The sequence below is a fragment of the Triticum urartu genome, chromosome 7 (genome assembly GCF_003073215.2).
Source record: "Triticum urartu cultivar G1812 chromosome 7, Tu2.1, whole genome shotgun sequence".
NCBI classification, from domain to species: domain Eukaryota; kingdom Viridiplantae; phylum Streptophyta; class Magnoliopsida; order Poales; family Poaceae; genus Triticum; species Triticum urartu.
Genome location: NC_053028.1, coordinates 3,794,396 through 3,814,383, shown reverse-complemented (window position 1 = coordinate 3,814,383; position 19,988 = coordinate 3,794,396). Strand labels below are relative to the sequence as shown.

Sequence of the window (19,988 nt, the reverse complement as noted above, 5' to 3'; positions counted from 1 at the left end):
TGTTAATAAATAATACAACCAATTAACTTTATCAAAATCTTTTATATTGGATGGTATTTTTCCCGGCTAAGTTTTCCCACATACAAGTTGCCTTCCAGTTACTGTTTGTTGTTTGTATGTTAATTATGAGAATAGTTTTCTCCAAACTTACGAGTAAAGTTTTTAGCATACTATTTATCTTCAGATTAACTTGTGGAAGCAGTCCCGGTGACATAATTTAGCTTCTTACTTTCTAGGTCATGTTAGGTCTCAACCCTAGAATTACCAAATGTTGGGTACCAAAATTTATGTTGTAGTTATTAACTTGACCTAGTAATCATTATTTCTAGGTGATCGGTTTGTATGAATGGTCTGGAAATAATTCGATCATTCCTGAATTATGGCTTGTCCCACATTTTCTTCCATTTCATCCAGGTACTTGTTATTTTGTGAGGGTAAATATTATTAAATCCTCGACATATATTATGCCCCTCACTACTAAAATGTGCACTGACTTGCTAAGTTTTTTTCTACTATCTATCTTGTCCTTGTTTTTTTGTACATTCACCGGTTAATTTTCTTGATTTTCTCCTTGTGAATTTTATACCGTACATGACAATATTGACATGTTGATGCATTCATTTATTCTCTATTAACTATGTCACTAATTTTGATTAAATTTACAATGTTACATGGAGTTGTTAGCGATATAAGAAAGTATTTATTCCAAGCTGATGTGTCCGTAAACTGTAGATACTTGGAAAATATTTTAGTAGACTCAAACTTCGTTGCACCCATTATATTCAGTGGACGCTGATATCTGGGATTCCACCTGTTAAAATGGTAATAAGAAATAGGACTTAATTGTAATGTAGTATAATAAAATGCAAATATATATGTGATTGATAGTTTTGAAACTTGACATGTAACTTTGTGAAATGTTTTCGATCATTTATGACCACTTAGGGTAGTGTGGTGCCCTGGGGGATAGTTGTCCCCCCATTTCGGGGCTACCTTACAATCATTGTGCCTTATTAGATTGTTACTGGTGGAAAGATATATGGTCACATGAATTCCTAGGATGGTGTGGACGGTGGTTGAAGGAGTACGCTAACCCCCAAGGGTAGTAAATCCACACTCTTCGGTGTTATTATGAGTGTAAGTTGAGAACATGCATACAGCCGATGATGGTTCTATACTAGTAAGTAACATGTGTTACTTCTTTGTTTTGAAACTTTAATTCTTAAGTGCTATGTTTTGTTGTTTATGTGGCTAAAAGGTAATGAATCAAGAACCATTCAGCACTCAACATCTCCAAGAATGCGTTTGGATGTTGCATTTATGATCATTTTTTATTAAGGTGAACTTTATCTTCCACAGGACGATTCTGGTGCTTTTGCCGGTTGGTTTATATGCCAATGTCTTATCTTTATGGAAAGAAGTTTGTTGGTCCAATTACACCAACAATATTGGCAATAAGGGAGGAGCTATATAGCACACCATACCATGAGGTCAATTGGAATAAAGCACGTGTTACTTGCGCCAAGGTTCGTTTTAGTAAGATTGCTAGCTCGAAGTGTAACCATTATTTCAGAAGCAAATATATTGGAAAGTCATTTTTAAGAAAGTATTGACCGCAGAGTACAAACCACATACATAATTTGTCTCTTTATGGATAGCATCTCATAGCTAGTAGTAATAAATGTGTATGTGTAGATTTGTAGTTTTATACGACATACTATCATTTGGTTATTTGTATGCTCTTTGCTTATAAAATTAGAACAACATTGAATATCTCAAACTGAGTTTAGTTTTCTTTTAATTAATATTTTCAAGTATTTACTAAGTGTAATTCTTTTCTGTTTTTCATTGATTAAAATTTCTATTATTTAACTTACGTGTCTAAATAGATGCTTTTAACTTCTTTTCTGTTATTGTTTTTTGTTGCATGCAGGAAGACCTTCGTCAAACACAATCATTGCTGCAAAATGTTATTTGGACATGTCTTAATAAATTTGTGGAACCAGCATTGAATTGCTGGCCAATTAATAAGCTAAGAGCCAAAGCACTGAAAAATCTCATGAAACATATGCATTATGAAGATGAAAGTACTCAATATATCGGTATATCTCCAATTAACAAGGTAATCTAGGCTTCATTCTTAATTTGTGCAACAGAATAATGGGTGGCTTTTGCTACTTTTGCAATATTGTTTTTAGGCCATATCTAATTCATTTCCAATGATCCACGCTTTATGTTTGCTATCATAAGTAAGCTAAATAGGACTGAACTGTATATATCATGCATGTTCCATATCTATATGTCATTGCCTCAGCCTGTAATTATGGAGAATATTTTTGGTAAAAAACACATAGCTAATGCTATCTCGACAACAATTTTATTGACTAGAGGATCTATGGGCACTCACATAAAGAAATATTTTAATGATTCAGCATGCATATATTTTAATAACCTTTGTGCTTATGCATTTTACACCTTGTTTCCACCTTTCTACAGGTGTCGTATTAATATATGCATACAAAAGGAAGAATATCATGATAGATGTTTTGTGTTATTTTATCATGTATATTTAGAATAGGAAAATCCAACCAGACCCAACACACAAAATTCAAGTTCATGTGTTAAAATCCCTATTATCCATGTTACCATCCAGCTGATTTCCTTGCCATTTTTTGGCAGTTTTATCTCATAATCTAATTAATTTGAACTAACACTTTGGGAAAACTATTTCTCTAGGCACTAGATATGATTTGTTGTTGGATTGACGATCCAAATTCAGATGCACTGAAGTTACATATTCCAAGGATCTATGATTATTTTTGGCTTGCAGAAGATGGCATGAAAGCACAGGTAACACTTTGTTGTTAAGTTTTGTCGACTAGTTTTGCGTCATTCCATTTTTATTTGTTAGAATGACTTAGGACCATTATGTGTGTAAACAATGGCTTAACTACTTCATCCTTTAGATCCCATTAAAATTGGCAGATTGTGTATTTGTGCCTTTTGTGTTGCCTGATTGTTTGTTTGCCATTGACACGGAATTATAAGAAAAGAATACAAATGTTGAAATTAAATATAAATGTACTAATTTCCTTTTAAAAGTGTTTTTCACCACTCACACGCATGGTTCTTTCTTTTGATCGAAGTATGGAAATTTCACTAATGCTTATAATCAATCCAATAAATGGGTGGAACTACACTGTCAACTTTCGCTTAATTTCGTATATTTTTGCATCATATCATTTGTCAAAAACCTTCTTGATGCTTATTGATGAATGTCAGAGTTGGGTAATTAAAAAACAACTAAGGGAAGGGATATTTCACAAACCGCTTTGTTTTGTTGAACTTAATATGTTGTAGTTGAGAATATGTTGGATATTTGAGTGTCTTTGCTTTGAGAAGAAATACAAATGTTACACAACAAGGAGTTCTTCGCATGTTTATAGGGAGCCAATAGAGTTGTAGGGGTGATTCGGTGAGAAATGGGTGGCGTGATGGCTGAAAAGGCTCGTATATAGTGTGTGAGAGGGAGGAACTAGTGTTAGTTTCCAGGAGCTATATATAGTGAGATTCTATTATTAGGGATTAATTAACAATACATATATGTAGATACATGCCATAATATTCATACCCGAGTGATCGCCCATCGTATTATAGGTATAATCATTTGACATGTATAGACATAGGAATACCATGAGAGGAACCTTGATGCTAGAACTATAATGTTGTTTTTTACAGTTCTTCTCACATATGTGTATGTTCATATCCAAAATAGGTAAGTATAGATGACGTCCCGCAATTTATAGGGTTTTTTAGTTCCATCCCTCGTCATTTTTGGTGTGTAATTTCAGTCTAACTACCATTACTGGGTATTTTTGGTCCATTGGGTAGTTTGGGTTGGTCAAATACTGACGCGATATTATTAGGTCGGTCAAATCTGATAAAATGATGCATGAAACCAACACATCCAGATAAGTTGAAGTCAATCATAAATAAATACATTTTTAAATATAAGTTCAAGGAAAATAGCATCAAAAAATTGTGTGTCATGAGGTAGCAAGATATTAATCAAGGCATAGATCAAGAATGAGGTAGCACGATGTGGAGGCAAATACAGAGAATCCAATGAATGGTCAATGTCAGGGTTTAACCTAGCTAACCATATATTTACCAACAAGATTTAAATGATACTATTATGAACTATGCTAGATTAACTACTACTAGCACCCATCATGTCACTTGGGGTAAATACTATAGGTATGAACACAACACACACACACACACAACACACACACACATGTGTGTGTGTGTGTCTACAATACACGAAAAGCTAAAACTATGCTATGCATTTCAATGATACAAGCAACAACATGGCGTGATCAAAGTAATAATTAAACACAAATACCTTTCCTCCTTTTGATTTTCCTTAATTTTCTTAGATAATATTTGTGCCATTTGCATTTTTATTTTAATTATTACTTTGATCACGCCATGTTGTTGCTTGTATCATTGAAAAGAAAATACTGAAATACAAATATAGGATATTATAGAAATTCATTTCCTCCTTTTTATTATGCAAGTTAATTCCAAAATATTTGGGATTATTTTATGCAGCTCCAAATAAGTAAATGTATTGACATATGTTCACGTTTGGCAACATCCTTTTCTTAAAAAAAATTAATTCATGAAAATATGGATGTTAAATTATCATACTTTTTTCCTGATATTTGCTTTCTCATTGACGCGAGAGCTTCATTATATACACATGTATAAGTTGTGTGTATTCTAGTGTTCTATGAAGGTACATTTGTATTTCATGCACCTATTTTGACTAAAATCTTTACAATAGGTGTACGATGGTTGTCAAAGTTGGGAGATAGCTTTTATTATCCAATCCTATTGCTCAACGGACCTTGTTAATGAGTTTATTCCAACACTTAAAAAAGCCCATGAGTTCTTGAAAAGTTCACAGGTTCAATATTCTTGACCTCCTAACCTTGCATACCGTAGATGAAATAATGTTGGGATAGTAATTTTTACTTTAATTTCTTACTTATAGGTTCTTGAGAACCATCCCGACAGCGAAGCTTATTACCGCCATAGATCGAAAGGTTCATGGACACTTTCAACAGCAGATAATGGCTGGTCCGTATCAGATTGCACCGCAGAAGCACTTAAGGTCAAGACAAGTTACTTTTTATATTCTCTTAATCTAGAAAAGGAATGTACTTTCCTGGCAAAAACTGATCACTAAGTCTAGTACTATTTAATATATGTGGTTCATAAAAAGCAAATGAGATTTTTTGATTCCAGTCTAAATATGTTTTAATCAACTTAACTACGCACATTTGCAACTATTATGTCTTAAACAATAGATTGGTGAATGATTCTAAAATTTCCTAGTATGCCAATGAATTTCTATAGAAAAAGATAACGCAAAATCATATACATAACTAATACAACCCATCTTGGTCGGCCTTTTTTGTAGTACCTTTGTAAAAAAAATATAAGATGTGTTTAGGTCTCTACTTTAGTGATTTAAAACATCATATATTTTTTCACGGAGCGAGTATTATACATACATTGTCATATTTTTACACCAAATTTTGCAAGTGCATGTGTGTCATTATTCCTGAGTTTTATGTTGTGTCGACATGTCACTAATTGCTTAACATAAGTTTCTTAATAATTCTTACCTCTTTAGGCATTATTTCTATTGTCAAAGATCTCTCCCAATCTTGTGGGGGAGCCCATAAAAGGACAAAGGTTGTATGATGCAGTGGATTGCTTACTTTCTTTCACGGTATAACTCTAACTTCACTCTTGTTTCATGTCCTTATAGTTAATTTGCTCAATTTTGTGAGGTATTCAATATAAATGATAAATAATCCAATCCACTTCTACCAACTCTTGTGTTGTCATGCCCATAGGAGATGTTGGTGTGGTAATGCATAGAGTTCAACAATGTGTCGTTGGGATAAAGATAGCATGAAAAGGCCATATAAAATATCGATTAACTATCTTGTGCAATTCAAAATCATGCAAATCCACACATTTAAATAGAAAGTCATTACAATGTGAAGATGCAAATTAATTTATTAAAAGTTACTAATAGATAGTGCCCCGACGGACAATAAATGTGTGTGAGTAGTGTCAAGAATAATTTGTTACATATGAGTAAATGACACAGTGGTTCAGCAAAATAGTGCAGGGATTATTACATAGATCAGTGCGCTTTGAAACTACTAATTCAGTTCCTTGAAGTGTGTTAAGTGGGTAACTTGATGTCCTGACTAATTAGACATCTATAGACATCCTCCCATGGTGCAATAACATGGCGCTCAACTTGTTGAAGCCTGCTTGCCAAAATAGAGAAAAGTTAGCAACAATGGAAATGGGCTCCACTTCAAAGTCTAGTGCCGACAGTCGGTTTACCCTACCAGTTACCCAGAATCTTAAACCCGTGAGAAAAGGTGGGAAATATATTTCAACACCCCCCTCGTGTCTAGGTTTATCGAAGACCTAGATGTGGGATGGATTCTGGTTATGATTATTATTGTCAATATCTTGTTGTCTGGGTCTTGAACTCGATACACCTTGTCTCCAGCGTCAATGCCAAAGGTTAAGAGTTGCGGGTTAAAATTATAGGTGTTATAGAAAATGTTGTGGTGACAGTAGACCCCATAACCGCCACCTAGAACAAGTAGTTCTTGGCTCTTGTGGCATGTTGAATTGCATGCACAATCTATCTCACCCACAAGCTCAAGCCTATAAGGAGAGGTCGGCAATATATTTCACCAAGTGCCTCCTACTCCTCCTTGTAGGTAAGATCAGGTTACAACCAATTGTTTCTCTCTCTTAGGTAATGCTACGCTTGCATGGTCTAATGTCGACCGGGATTCTCTATGTCCATTGAACCAATGTGAGGCCTTTGTTGGTCCTAGACCCATTTTCCAAGGGTGGCACACCTAAAATATTGCTTCAGACTAGTTTAATCCTATTGGCCTTATGCCAAGATAAATTACATACATTATGTCAAACATCATGAAGGTAGGAGTTGTTGTGGTGGAACGATGAGAATGGTAGCAGCGACATTGATTTGTTAGATGTAATTTTTATGTGGCTGTCCTATTGTTGTCATTGCGAGTTGTGGAAGAAAATATTGGCGATTCCTATGGTGTAAACAAGTATTAGCTACAAAAGGTTTCTCAAATTTCTCTCCCGAATTTTTCCACATCTAACACTCCGTCTTGATGACAAATAGTTTGTAGAGGATAAGAGTTCATCAAGTGAATAAGATACAATCATATGTATCATAATCATCCCTTTAATACAATATTATTTACTACATTTGATGTAGTGTTCTCCTCTAGTATGTATTATAAGTTAATATGTTGTTCAAGAACAAATCTTCTTCCTTTTTTATGAATTTTTTGTATGTTTTATTTTATAATGCTTACCTATGGTTTATGTGTTCTTATTAAATCATTTAACTTTCACTCTAATTCAAATATTATTGTTAATACATTTTTATCTATTGAAGAACAAAGATGGTACATTTTCTACATACGAGTGTAAGAGAACTACTTCATTGATAGAGGTGAGTATTTTGAAGTTCTACTTCAGTTTTGGGAAACCAAGTGCCAGAACACTACTAGGAAAAAGCCTAGTAGTAGCGCGAGTTAAACAACTAGTAGTAGAGCGGGTGTCTGCGCTACTATATGGCGCTATAACTAATTGGTAGTAGTAGCGCGGTGCATCCCGTGCTACTAGTACGTGTGTTAGTAGTAGCTCATGTATCTGACCTGCGCTACTACTATTAATTTCAAATACCCAAAACAAAAAAATCTTGACCCCGTGCATGCTTTCAATGGTATCAATGGTTCGATCCAGCTACGACAGGGGTCGCCTGAGGTGCGGACGAGTGGCGGTAGACCAGATCCGGCGATGGCTGTTGGAGAGGATCGAATCTAGTGTAGAGCAAGACAACAGTGTGAGGATCCTCTTCATGACCAAGGCGGAGAGCTACTGGTTGGCCATGTCGACGACCTGCGCATGCATGGGCATGGGAGGTGAGTAAAATCGAAGGGAGAGGGAGAGGCAAAAAGAGAAACAAGGGAGAAAGGAAGGAGATGGGGGCGCATTGGAGCTGGTCACCGGTGGAGAGATGCTCCGTCGTAGTGGCATGGAGGCGAGTGGGAAGACGAGCGAGCTCCTGGATGCCAGCGACGCGAGGATGCGGACTCATTGGGCGCCATGGAGGAGGAGATGTGCTTGGGCAGGAGCACCATAGGAGAGCCTATGGAGAGAGGGGGGAGAGTGAGGGATAGAGGAGGGATTCGGCCTAGGATATGGGGACTTCACCTACCTCGTACTAAGTTGTAGCGAGGGGCATAAACTCGCGCTACTACTATCAACTTAGTAGTAGCGCGGGTTTGTACCCATCGCTACTACTATGACATGACTCGGGGGCACGATAGAGACTGCTTAGTAGTAGCGAGGGGTAAAAACCAGCGCTATTATTATTAACTTAGTAGTAGCGAGGGATAAAAGCATGCGCTACTAGTAAGTAGCAGTAGCGAGGGGTATAAACCCGCGCTACTAGTAAGCGTCTGCCTATATGCTTTTCCCTTGTAGTGGAATCCTATGGCGACTCTATTTTAGTTGCATGTGATGAGGTTAAAGAAAACCTTGTGTGCACAAAATTATCTTATAATCAATACAAGCAATTCCCATTTGGAAATCCAGACTGGAAATTCCAATTTAACTAGTTCTTGACTAAAATTACTATTTGCCAATATAAAATTTTAAAGTAGCCAAAAAATCAGTACACCTGACCTCCCATGGGAACCATTTGGTTCTGAACAGTTTTGATCACCCCAAATGAATCATAGCAATACAGTCAAAAACCAATATTACCAATAGATGACACAAACACGAATGGGCCCAGCTTATGTAGAGAACCTTTTATATTAATACTACAACCCAATAGGCACATGAATATTAAAAAACTATAGCATAATCTAATAGTACAAATTTTGGAATGAACTTTAATTTCCAAGATTCATTTTGCTCTACTTTTAATTTTTATGCTCATCGGTTATTCCTCTTTCTTGTCTAGTTTACATCTATTCAAAAGGAAACACTGACCAGGAGTTTATTTATAACAGGTTCTCAACCCTTCGGAGTCATTTTTGAATATTATGGTCGATTATCCGTAAGGAGGAAACCATCTTGCTTGCAGAAAATATCATTTATTCCTTTTCCTTCTAAATACTTAAGCTAATTCACCTACTAAACCAATTGACAGATCTGTCGAATGCACATCATCAGTGCTTGAAGCCTTGATTATGTTTAGTGAAATTTACCCGGGGTACCGCAAAGCTGAGATAGAAAAATGCATAAAAAATGCTTCCATGTTTATTGAGGATAGTCAACGAAAGGATGGCTCATGGTATCTAAAATAATTTTGTCTATTGGTGCTAATTATTTGAAGATCCAATATTACCAATCAATAACTGGAATAATTATTATCCAATAGGTTTGGCACTTGGGGTATATGTTTCACTTATGGAACATTCTTCGCTGTAAAAGGATTAATTGCCTCTGGAAGTACATATGAAAATAGTTCCTTCATAAGCAAAGCATGCAACTTTCTGTTATCAAAGCAGCTAAGTACAGGTGGATGGGGTGAGACTTATCATTCTAGTGAAACTGAGGTAATTATCAATCTTTTCTATATCTCACCACACGATTTGGTTAAGGTTTGGTAAGGTCATGGTTAGTTTTTTATTTTTTTAGCTTGAAATGTTAGACACAAGCTACTATCTCACTATCCTCAACCAATCTTTTGAGACGTGCTATATGCCTATCCCTAAGAAAGATTTTGAAATGCTATCCACTCATAGTTATATCTAGCAGATCACTAGCATAAACTCAAAATTCCTAAACAATTCATAACTTCGAACCATCCATTGGAAATTGATTAGGAACAGAATGTGGTGCGCAACCCTAGACCCACTAAACCAGTGTCCTTGCCCCTGACCGGTTATAATTGCAATGCTAACTATAGAGCAACACCGTCTTATAAGAGATCTTGGGCCCTCCATCTGTATAATAACTACTCTACTGCCCCCATAGTCGTGTTTGTACATATCATATCTCTAGTGTTGAGTTGTAACTAATATGGTTTCTAAGTTCTAGTTTCTAGCCAAACTCTTGTCGAATGAGCCTGATTTCACTTCAATTGGCTAGATTCTAAACAAATACATATCATTATGCGTCAATGGAAAAGCAAAAGGTCAATCGCTGGTATGCTACCCAAATCTATCATCGTTAGCTATAGGTTTTACAAAATGGGAACATGGAAAAATTTGGCCGATTACCATTTTGCTTGTAGTAGCTAACCTCCAAAGTTTCTCTCTGAAAAAACTAACCTCCTATGTTTGGGATCATATATTTTTTCTGAGAAAATGCAATATCTAGTTTGCCTCATTGTATTGATAGATTAGAGAACATATGTACCCACCCAAGCATACACCAGTTGAGTGAAAGAAAGTGGACCAACTAGCAGGATCGCACCATGCACTGTTGGGACGTTCGAACCGGGTAGATGGTGACTGCAGTCAATATTTTGATGACCTCTAACAATGTTCATAACACACATTCATTCTATATTAAAACCATCATCGGTTTTTGACCCCAATAAGACAGGATCTGCTAGGGGGTTAACAAGATCTTAACCGACTGCCTTCTGAACCCTACTTGTTTCATCATGGTTAACTTGCATATTTTATTTTATTTTATTTACTATTTTTTAGAGAAACCATGCTAAGTCTAGGAACCTGGGTGAGCCAGTTCCACTAAAAGGAACCTACTTTTTGAGCTACACTTAGTTCTCTTGTAATTACTAGTTGTATATATGCCATACTGAACCATCCCACAACTCATATGCTCTTCAACAAATTCGAATTTCTAAGTATAATATTCTTGCTTATTCTTTATTTATAATCAACACAAACAGTTCTATTATTATGTTGCCACGTGAATAGAGAAATTGGTCATGTTAGTTCATGTGAATTTAGTGTCTTGGAGGGTTTTTAAATTGTGACAACAATATGTTTGTTCTAATTTGCTAGTTCATGTTACTCTTAACTTGCGAGGCTAAATGTCTTACTGTAAAGCCCATAATGTACAAGCTACCAACTTGTGTCTTCTCATTAAATAGTTAATTATTTTTATAATGGCTGGCCATTTCACATTAGTATAACTGCTATATCATGTTCCCTTTGAACCATTGATATATTGCCTACACTGATTAGGGAATATCTTAATGAATTGAAAAGTGGTTCCCACTCTAATATTTTACTCTTAACTTGCGAGGCTAAATGTCTTACTGTAAAGCCCATAATGTACAAGCTACCAACTTGAGTCTTCTCATTAAATAGTTAATTATTTTTATAATGGCTGGCCATTTCACATTAGTATAACTGCTATATCATGTTCCCTTTGAACCATTGATATATTGCCTACACTGATTAGGGAATATCTTAATGAATTGAAAAGTGGTTCCCACTCTAATATTTTACTCTTAACTTGCGAGGCTAAATGTCTTACTGTAAAGCCCATAATGTACAAGCTACCAACTTGAGTCTTCTCATTAAATAGTTAATTATTTTTATAATGGCTGGCCATTTCACATTAGTATAACTGCTATATCATGTTCCCTTTGAACCATTGATATATTGCCTACACTGATTAGGGAATATCTTAATGAATTGAAAAGTGGTTCCCACTCTAATATTTTACAGGCTTATGTGGTTGCTACTAGTCCTCACGCAGTCAACACTGCATGGGCAATGTTGGCTTTAATTTATGCTGGGCAGGTATGTTTTGTTAACAATTCATTTTTAAACTATTCTGATATCCATATGATATTTCCATACCATGGTCATTCTATTCAGGTAGAACGAGATCCCACACCACTATATCATGCTGCAAAAGAATTGATGAATATGCAACTAGACACAGGGGAGTTTCCCCAGCAAGTAAGTATTGAACTTTTGAGGCTACAAAACTATCACACTATATTAATAGATTATTGTTCCTTCTTAGAATTAAAACTTGTACATACTCTTCAAAAGGCTATTTCTCAAGGCACACAACGACACCATGATATAATCAAGTTCTCTTATAACCTTGCTAGTAGTGGACCCTATTATGCTAATACATATATGAAAGTATCACACTATAGTACATTATATGGAAATGCCTATTAATGCTACCTAAAATAATATGAACTTTCATCTTTGGTGATAGGAACATGTTGGGTGCTTCAATTGCTCCTTTTACTTCAACTATGGCAACTACTGCAACTTATATCCCATTTGGGCTATTGGAGAGTTTCGTCGTCGACTACTTGAGAAGAACTGAAACCGATGAACACTATATGTTACTTCATTGCTCGTAGGTGTAACCGTGCCTATTGCAAAAGGAAGTATAGACAAACTACATATATGTAAAACATATATCCTTAGCACCAATTGACTAAGGAAAAACACACTAGAGAACATTGGTATCTTATGTACTATAATGATATGAAATGTGAATTATGTTGCTCTGCGTGGTTTCCAATATTGTATTGAGTTTATTTCCAAAAATTCAAGGTAGTAATCATGTCATTTACCTATCAACAATCTAAACTTATGTAAACTAGATCTCCCATTGTGCCAATCGGCGTAGAGACCAACTCCAACTTGCAAGTTAAGACAACTATATGAAACTTGAAGTGGAAGTCAAGTGAACTGTTTGAAGAGAACAAGAAGAGGAGCAACTAATACAACAGAAAACATAGGTAAATCGCTTGATGGATATTTATATCTGCATCGCTAATTCTCATCTCTTGTGTAAAAAAGATGACCCAATGCGCCAATTGGCGAAATGACCAAACTGCAGCCAGAAGCTAAGTAGACTATTCAAAGAACTTCCTCAACTATCTTCAGATGATAATTTTCATACTGCATACAGAAGGAAAAATGTTGAAGCTGGCCAGTTCCGATTGTGTGTCTTTGGACATTTAGCCTTTGGGTTCTAGCGTGGGATGTGTTGGCTAATTGCACCCCTTTTCTAGTGGCAACATGTGCTACCTCTTGAGCTTGCGTAGAGTAAGTATTTCCCTCAGTTTTGAGAACCAAGGTATCAATCCAGTTGGAGACAACACGCAAGCCACCAAATACCTGCACAAACAAACAGCAACTTGCACCCCACGTGACAAAGGGGTTGTCAATCTATATCAGATCTCAATTTGCAAATAACCGTGGGGTGCAAGTTGGTGTTTGTTTGTGCAGGTATTTGGTGGGTTACATGTTGTCTCCTACTGGATTGGTACATTGGTTCTCAAAACTGAGGGAAATACTTACGCTACTTTGTTCCATCACCCTTTCCTCTTCAAGGGAAAAACCAACGCAAGCTTAAGAGGTAGCAAGAAGGATTTCTGGCACCGTTGCCGAGGAGATCTATGCAAGTCAAGATATACCAAGTACCCATCATAAACTCTCATCCCTCGCATTATATTATTTGCCATTCGCTTCTCGTTTTCCTCTCCCCACTTCTAAAACAATTTTCAAAAAGATTCGCCTTTTCTTTGCCCCTCTTCCGTTCGTCTTTTCATTTGCCTTGATGACTTATTTGCTTATTTGCTCGTCTGTTTGGAATAATTGTGTATTTATTGCAAAACATAGAACCTAAGATTTATGGATCCTCATCCGCTTGCCAATCTTTTTAAGAGATCCAATTATCATGAACCAATTGCTAGTGAGTTTTGTGCACTAGACTATCTTTATGAAGTTTTGCTTGAAATTCGTGAATCTGAAAATTGTGATGAAGTACTTTATGAAGTGATTCACGATAGATCTTTGCATAAAAAGAATGATTGCAATGATGTCACTATAAATTGTATTAATGTCAATTGTGCTAATAATATGCAAAACCCTAAGCTTGGGGATGCTAGTTTTGCTATGTCCACTACTTGTTGCAATGATCATGATTGGGGTGATTCTTCTTATGATCTTGGAAATGAAATTATTCCCCATGATGAATATGAGATTGATAATAATGAAATAATATTAAAATTGGGTTTGGAAGAGTGTCAACTTTAGATCCCACATATTTGGAGTATGTTCAAATTTTATGAAGTTTTCGATAAAAGTGGGTTCAGAGAGGTCGTGACTTTATTTTATGATAATCCCACTATTTTGGAAGAGTGTCAACTTTGCAGGCATGTGGATCATGTTGAGAATATGCTATGTGATAGCTATATTGTTGAATTTTCTTATGATCCGACATGTAATTATTATGAGAGAAGAAAATAAGGTTGTAGAAATTTTCATGTTACTAAATTACCTCTCTTCATGTTGAAATTGCTATCGTCTCTTTCTTGTTCCTTGCATATACTAGGTTTTTCTTGCCTTGATAATTTGTTTTCTTACAAGTTTTATGATGCTCCCTTTGTGTTTAAATTATTATCTTTCATATGAGCATCATTTGAAATCTCAATGCCTAGCTAAAAAGGATTTAAAGAAAAGCGCTTGTTGGGAGACAACCTGTCATGGAATTGTCATGGCAGATGTCCTAGTGAAAGGACTTACTCGTGGAGCCATCGCAACTAGGAAGCTTAAAGGGGTTAGTCGGGACAAAGGACACGAGAGGTTTATACTGGTTTGGCCCCTTGCGGTGAAGGTAAAGCCTAGTCTAGTTGATGAGGTATTGCTAGGTTTCATTGAGCAAGGAGCGAATCCGCTAGCTTGGCTCTCGATCTGTTGTTTCTTACCCTAAGCCACCGCCGGGTCGTCCCCTATATACACGGATTGACGCCCTGCGGCCTACAGAGTGTCCTGCGGCCGGCTCATACAATGTGTCCGGCTCGGTGACATCTCTTACATGCCTTACTTTACAAGACTTATTCATACATGGCGGTTTATACTTACGGGCCTTAAGCCGCCTCTGGGCTTGGGCCTTTTATAAGCCTTATCGTAAACCGTCACCCTGTATACTCTTTGGGTTGCACTTAAGTAACCCGCCATTGTGGTTGACCCGACCCCTCCTGGGCAGGTCATATCTGGTAGTCATATCCCCAACATCAGGCCCCGAGTTGATTTGAACCTTGTTCATGTCAATCTTCAACACTTAGAAGAAATCCATCTTCCACTGCTTGTAAAAGATTTATAAACCGCCATGACGTCACCTTCAGAAAATTTGGAAACCCGCCACGACGTCATCTTAACGGATCCTTATCTTAAATGCCTTATGAAAATCGAGGCGTCTAATTAGCTGGATAATCATCATTTTAGCCTTCCTCGTGTTTCGCGCCTTCCTGTTCACCTATCTCCTTATAAATAGGCACGGCTGGTCTTCCTCATTCTTCTTCTTCCTTCTCTCGCCACCCCTCTGTCGCTCGAGCTCCGTCGCTGCCGCAGCGCTCACCGTCGTCCTCAACCTTGGCCGCTGCATCAACCTCGGCTTGTCCCGAGAACGGCGATGACCCTCCATAGTAGAACTGCATCCGTAAGTTCTTACCCTTCCGCACCTTAGATCCGCATTACGGTTTGCAAGTTCTTCTGTGTTCTTCGTTGTTCATCATAGATTCTTCGTAGTTTCTCCACCGCATCCTCTTTTGATCTAAAATGAGTATAGAACTCATGCGGTAGCTGTTTCACATCCATTTTAGATGCTAGTAGATCCCCTTTTCTTGCATAAAGGCCTCCTTAGGACTGATGAACTCCTCTGTACTGTTTTTTTAGGTCTACATTTATTTTCCTGTTTTGAACAGTCTTGATCCAAAATAATAGCAACAGCCTGTGAAACTTGTTCATCTCAGTACCTAGCCATTTTTTTGTCGCTGGCAACCTTTGAATACCTTTTAGTCATGGCAGCTTATCCTGCCGGCTCATTTTTTCTTCATGTATCATTAGCCCTTACATAAGTTGCCATTACGCATCTGTATTGCAGAGATTAACCTGTGATTCCACCATTTAACTTAAATCGACAAATGACTTCCTTTTTAGCTTGTCCTCTCACCTTGCCGCCAAAGACGGCGACAATTTGCACCTGGGTCCCTTCCACCGTTACTGACGCCACTCTGAAGGACTTTGTTAACATTGGGTTTTTACCGGAGAAGAGCACTATGTCTTATCGCGCCCCTGACCCGGCCGAAGAAAAACCTCAACCTAAGGATGGTGAAGTCATCGTCTTTACTGATCATATGAACCGGGGGTTTTCACCGCCCGGCTTAAAATTATTCAGAGATGTTCTGCACTTTTTCAAGCTCCATCCCCAAGATCTTGGACCCAATTCCATATCAAATATCTATAATTTCTAGGTTCTCTGTGAGGTTTATCTTCAAGAAGAACCTACTTTTGAACTCTTCAGACTGTATTTCTATTTGAACCGCCAGAATGAATACACCAATGGCCCCAGCTTGGGACATGCTGGAATTTCGATTCAGCGTAGACAGGGTGCTGTCTTTCCCTTGGTAGTCTTACCAAGCCATCCCAAGGATTGGAACCAAACATGGTTTTGCAAATACACGTCGCCAGCTGACGAAAAACCAATGCCGGGTTATCGCGCGGAGCGCCTTGATGCTAAGTTTTCACTCCCTGACAAGCTTACTGCCGCTGAACATAAGAAGCTCATCCCAACCACCAAAAGGGTGCAAGCCTTGCTGGGAAACAGCTTAACTAGTGTTGACTTGATCCTCTGTTGGATCACATGGTGGATCATCCCTCTGAGCCACCGGTATGACTTAATGTATAATTACACCGGAGGAGCAGACGATCCATTGCATTATAGATCTCTACGTCTGACTGAAGAAGCCATCGTCGAAATGTCAACTACCCTTCTAAACAACAAATAGGAATACTGCAGTAAAGTAGGATTAAACCCATTCTGCAAACTTAACCCGGCACCAGAGGTAAATCCCCTTGATTCCTTTTTTTCTTTAATAGTTAAGCGCTTGCATGATGTTTCAACCTGTTATTTGCCTACAGGCAAAATCTGACTTTTGGAAGGCCAAATATGATCATAAAGCTGCTAAGAAGGCTAGAGCCGCCGCCATGGCCGCGAAGAAGACAACCCGAAAATCTAAGAAGAAACAAACTGCTTCTGATATGTTCAAGTTGGCTGATGTTACTGAGTCGGAGGTAGCCCTTGAGTCTCTTGGCCTACTTTTTAACAACCTTATTGACACTGATCATTGTCAGGATGACACGGGGTCTAGCTATGCAGTAGAGGAAGAGGTAACTATTTCCTCCAACTCAGAACCTTTGCCAAGACAGAAACCTCAACTGGTAACCCGGAAAGTAAGGTTTTCACACCCTTTAGCTTATTTGGATCCTCATTTTCTTTTGAAAAAATAGCAACACGAGAACCACCGTCACACCCGGACCAGTGATGACAATGAACTGCCCTCCGGCTAACCAAAAACTCCTTGGAAACGCCAGAATGAGGTTTCTTTTGACTTTTGCTTTTATCAATGAATCTATTTCCTTGCTATTTTAAACTGTGATTTCACTTTTGTAGGAGGTCTCTCGATCTTTTGGTTATTCCTGTCAAACTCAATTTACGGCTTTCAAGACTGCCCCTGGGTAAGGATAATTATCCTTCTTCTGCACCTTTATGTCCATATAATTATACTGACTCATCAAATTCCTCTTAGTGGTCAAGCAAAACCCAAGAAAGCCAAGGTGATCAAACCGACTGAAAACCTGGAAACCGCTGAACCGGCACTGCCAACTCCTACCCCAGGACAACCTGAAGCACCAGAAGACCCTGCTGTCCATGTTCAAATAGATCCTCCTGAGCCGTCTGTTGATGAAACTATTCTCAACCCATCCACTGTTGAACCGTCAAGCTCAACTAACCTGCCGACGACTTATAAAAGTGATGTTTTCATCACTGGTAGTAGATTTGTTGAAACGGGAAATCCGACGGTACTGGCCAGACACTCGGCCAAGCAAGAGGGTTTGGAAAAGTAGAAAGTTCGCTTCGACATCTCTCACTATGCTCACCTGAGCACTAGTGATGTGCTATCTGGCTATCTTAGTCACGTGCATTCTAGCTGTGACTCTGAAATTGAGATGGTGAAACAGCTGCAATTGAAATATGAGGTATGATCTCCAGCTTTCCTTAACTTATATGCTCTACCAGCCCTCCAAGTCTCCTGATTATGATAAACTTGAATGATCTGTAGGCTTGTGATATATGTTGACGTTTTGACCTAGATTTTTCCAAGTCCGGTTTAGAATGTTTAACCGGAGTTATCTGATTAACATAATTTCACCTATAGTCCCCAAGGGCCGGCTTAATTCATCATGAATGAGTCGGTACTTAACTTCATAGCTGTCTTGAATCAGTCCAAACTAATATTATTATCCGGCTTAAGGGGAATAAACTTTCTGAATATCGTGCATTAGCCCCCAAGTGCCAAGCGTTGTTACTTGTAAAACACTTGGGACTTTAATCATAGAAGAGTCATTTATACATTTAAAAATTGCTTTGGCAGACATTAGCCCCTAAGTGTCAAGTGGTGTTGCGTTGCAAAGCACTTGGGACTTTAATCATTATGACCTTTATTGGAATAAATTTTGACATACTTGTGCATGTCTGTAGACCGCCATAACTAAATTGGATTCTGAACTGACGGATGCCAAAACCCGGTTGGCGGCTCAAGAGACTGAGATAAAGAATACTGACTCCAAACTCCAGTTGAGCCTATCTGAAGTAGAGAAACTGAAGAGCAGTTTTGATGTAGAGAAAAAAATCCTGGGCCGATGAAAAAACCTTGCTGATACAGCATGCTGAGACAGCCGAGGCATCTCTCAAGGAGGTTACCGCGGAACTCACCGGTTTAAAGAACCGTGTGTCTCAGATGGTCTCTGCAATCTTCAGTGAGTCATTGCATTATGTACTTCAACTCTATTTTTGCCACATATATAAGCCGTCTGCTTAACCTTTTAAACTACTCATAGGTCCACGGAGCAGCAATCTGAGCCAAAATAGCTTGATAAAGCTCAAGGCGGTTTACACCCTGGTGGAGCAACTGTACACTGGAGCTCAACCGGCGCTTGCCATTATCTCCCCAGCCAACCAAGGACCAAACCTCTTGAGTGATGTCTTGAAGAAGTTATCTATCTTACCTGCCAGATTCCAAGAGGTCAAGCGGTCTTGTGCAAGAGCGGGAGCCCTAACTACTCTAAGCCGCTCCAAAGCCTGGGTGCCGGAGCTAGACCCGGCAGATGTAGCCAAGGGGTATCCCAGCCTTAAGGAAGACGGGACCCCGTTTGATCAAGATGATTTTTCTGCTTGTGTGAGGGGAAATCGTCCTCATGCTACTATCCTTGGCGATGAGACCAATATAGATAAGTATCAGCCGAGTTTTAATGTTGAGAATAAAAAGATGGTGACTCCTTCGTATAAAGTGACAAATCTAATCCCGCTGGCTCGCCAAAACACCTTTGCCCCAGAAATTAACCCGTCTAGTCTAATTGACGATGAAGCTGAGTTCGTTGCTCTTCATGGCTTCGATTTGTCCCATCCTAGTTTCCAAACAATGGAGGAAGATGAACCGGCGAGGGAGGAGTCGTGACCATCCAAATAATCCGGCTAAGATTTAATGAACTGGCCTTGGCTTAACATCTTCTTAGGAGAAAAAACAGTTTTAACCTTTTGGGCTCCCAATGCCTTGTAATAGGATAGCTTAAAACTGCATGTTCTACCTTGTTGACGCTCCAAATTGGCAGTCATAAAATTAGCATAGGTTATATCAAGAACAATTCAAACTTATGATTGGAAGTCACCGTGGAATGTCTCTCTTCGAGAAGATCAAGATGGATATCAAGATAGTCTAAAACGGAGCTCGGACTCAAAAGTTATGACAAGTTCAGAGATGCTCATGTTGACACCAGAGTAAAGAAAGGCATAAAACTCAATCAAGA

At 38.1% G+C, this 19,988-nt stretch overlaps 2 protein-coding genes across 9 annotated transcripts; both read left to right on the top strand.

The window, feature by feature from the left end:
* Nucleotides 1-79: 79 nt before the first annotated feature.
* On the top strand, nucleotides 80-12,628 carry LOC125524237 (achilleol B synthase-like). Of its 5 annotated transcripts, XM_048689314.1 has the most exons (14): nucleotides 331-414; nucleotides 1,360-1,526; nucleotides 1,934-2,122; nucleotides 2,737-2,850; nucleotides 4,850-4,972; nucleotides 5,060-5,179; nucleotides 5,705-5,803; nucleotides 7,544-7,600; nucleotides 9,171-9,217; nucleotides 9,311-9,454; nucleotides 9,542-9,719; nucleotides 11,811-11,885; nucleotides 11,964-12,047; nucleotides 12,319-12,628. In XM_048689314.1, exons 2-14 carry the CDS (start codon nucleotides 1,392-1,394, stop codon nucleotides 12,430-12,432), a joined length of 1,479 nt encoding a protein of 492 aa, XP_048545271.1. In that variant the 5' UTR covers nucleotides 331-414; nucleotides 1,360-1,391; the 3' UTR covers nucleotides 12,433-12,628. The 5 variants fall into 5 exon arrangements, with proteins under 5 accessions (XP_048545269.1, XP_048545268.1, XP_048545267.1 ...); XM_048689311.1 differs by having other exon boundaries at nucleotides 81-1,180; nucleotides 11,811-12,047; XM_048689310.1 differs by having other exon boundaries at nucleotides 82-414; nucleotides 11,811-12,047.
* Nucleotides 12,629-15,940: 3,312 nt separating this feature from the next.
* LOC125524238 lies at nucleotides 15,941-19,467 on the top strand. 4 transcript variants are annotated; one of them, XR_007290632.1, is made up of 7 exons: nucleotides 15,941-17,195; nucleotides 17,256-17,291; nucleotides 17,412-17,501; nucleotides 17,575-17,639; nucleotides 17,711-18,161; nucleotides 18,664-18,941; nucleotides 19,023-19,467. XR_007290632.1 is itself a non-coding variant. In XM_048689316.1 (7 exons), exons 2-5 carry the CDS (start codon nucleotides 17,109-17,111, stop codon nucleotides 18,027-18,029), a joined length of 570 nt encoding a protein of 189 aa, XP_048545273.1. In that variant the 5' UTR covers nucleotides 15,941-16,966; nucleotides 17,043-17,108; the 3' UTR covers nucleotides 18,030-18,161; nucleotides 18,664-18,941; nucleotides 19,023-19,467. The 4 variants fall into 4 exon arrangements, 2 of the variants coding, with proteins under 2 accessions (XP_048545273.1, XP_048545272.1); XM_048689316.1 differs by lacking the exon at nucleotides 17,412-17,501 and having other exon boundaries at nucleotides 15,941-16,966; nucleotides 17,043-17,195; nucleotides 17,256-17,354; XR_007290631.1 differs by having other exon boundaries at nucleotides 17,256-17,501.
* The last annotated feature ends 521 nt before the right edge of the window (nucleotides 19,468-19,988 follow it).

What these genes read in the sequence shown, in the direction of transcription:
- LOC125524237 (XM_048689311.1), top strand. Translation starts at nt 1,392, where the DNA reads ATGCCAATGTCTTATCTTTATGGAAAGAAGTTTGTTGGTCCAATTACA. An exon ending in CACGTGTTACTTGCGCCAAG is followed by an intron (nt 1,527 to 1,933) that starts GTTCGTTTTAGT and finishes TGTTGCATGCAG; the next exon opens with GAAGACCTTCGTCAAACACA. An exon ending in GTATATCTCCAATTAACAAG is followed by an intron (nt 2,123 to 2,736) that starts GTAATCTAGGCT and finishes CTATTTCTCTAG; the next exon opens with GCACTAGATATGATTTGTTG.
- LOC125524238 (XM_048689315.1), top strand. Translation starts at nt 17,013, where the DNA reads ATGATGTTTCAACCTGTTATTTGCCTACAGGCAAAATCTGACTTTTGG. An exon ending in CTCAACTGGTAACCCGGAAA is followed by an intron (nt 17,355 to 17,574) that starts GTAAGGTTTTCA and finishes TCACTTTTGTAG; the next exon opens with GAGGTCTCTCGATCTTTTGG. An exon ending in GCTTTCAAGACTGCCCCTGG is followed by an intron (nt 17,640 to 17,710) that starts GTAAGGATAATT and finishes AATTCCTCTTAG; the next exon opens with TGGTCAAGCAAAACCCAAGA.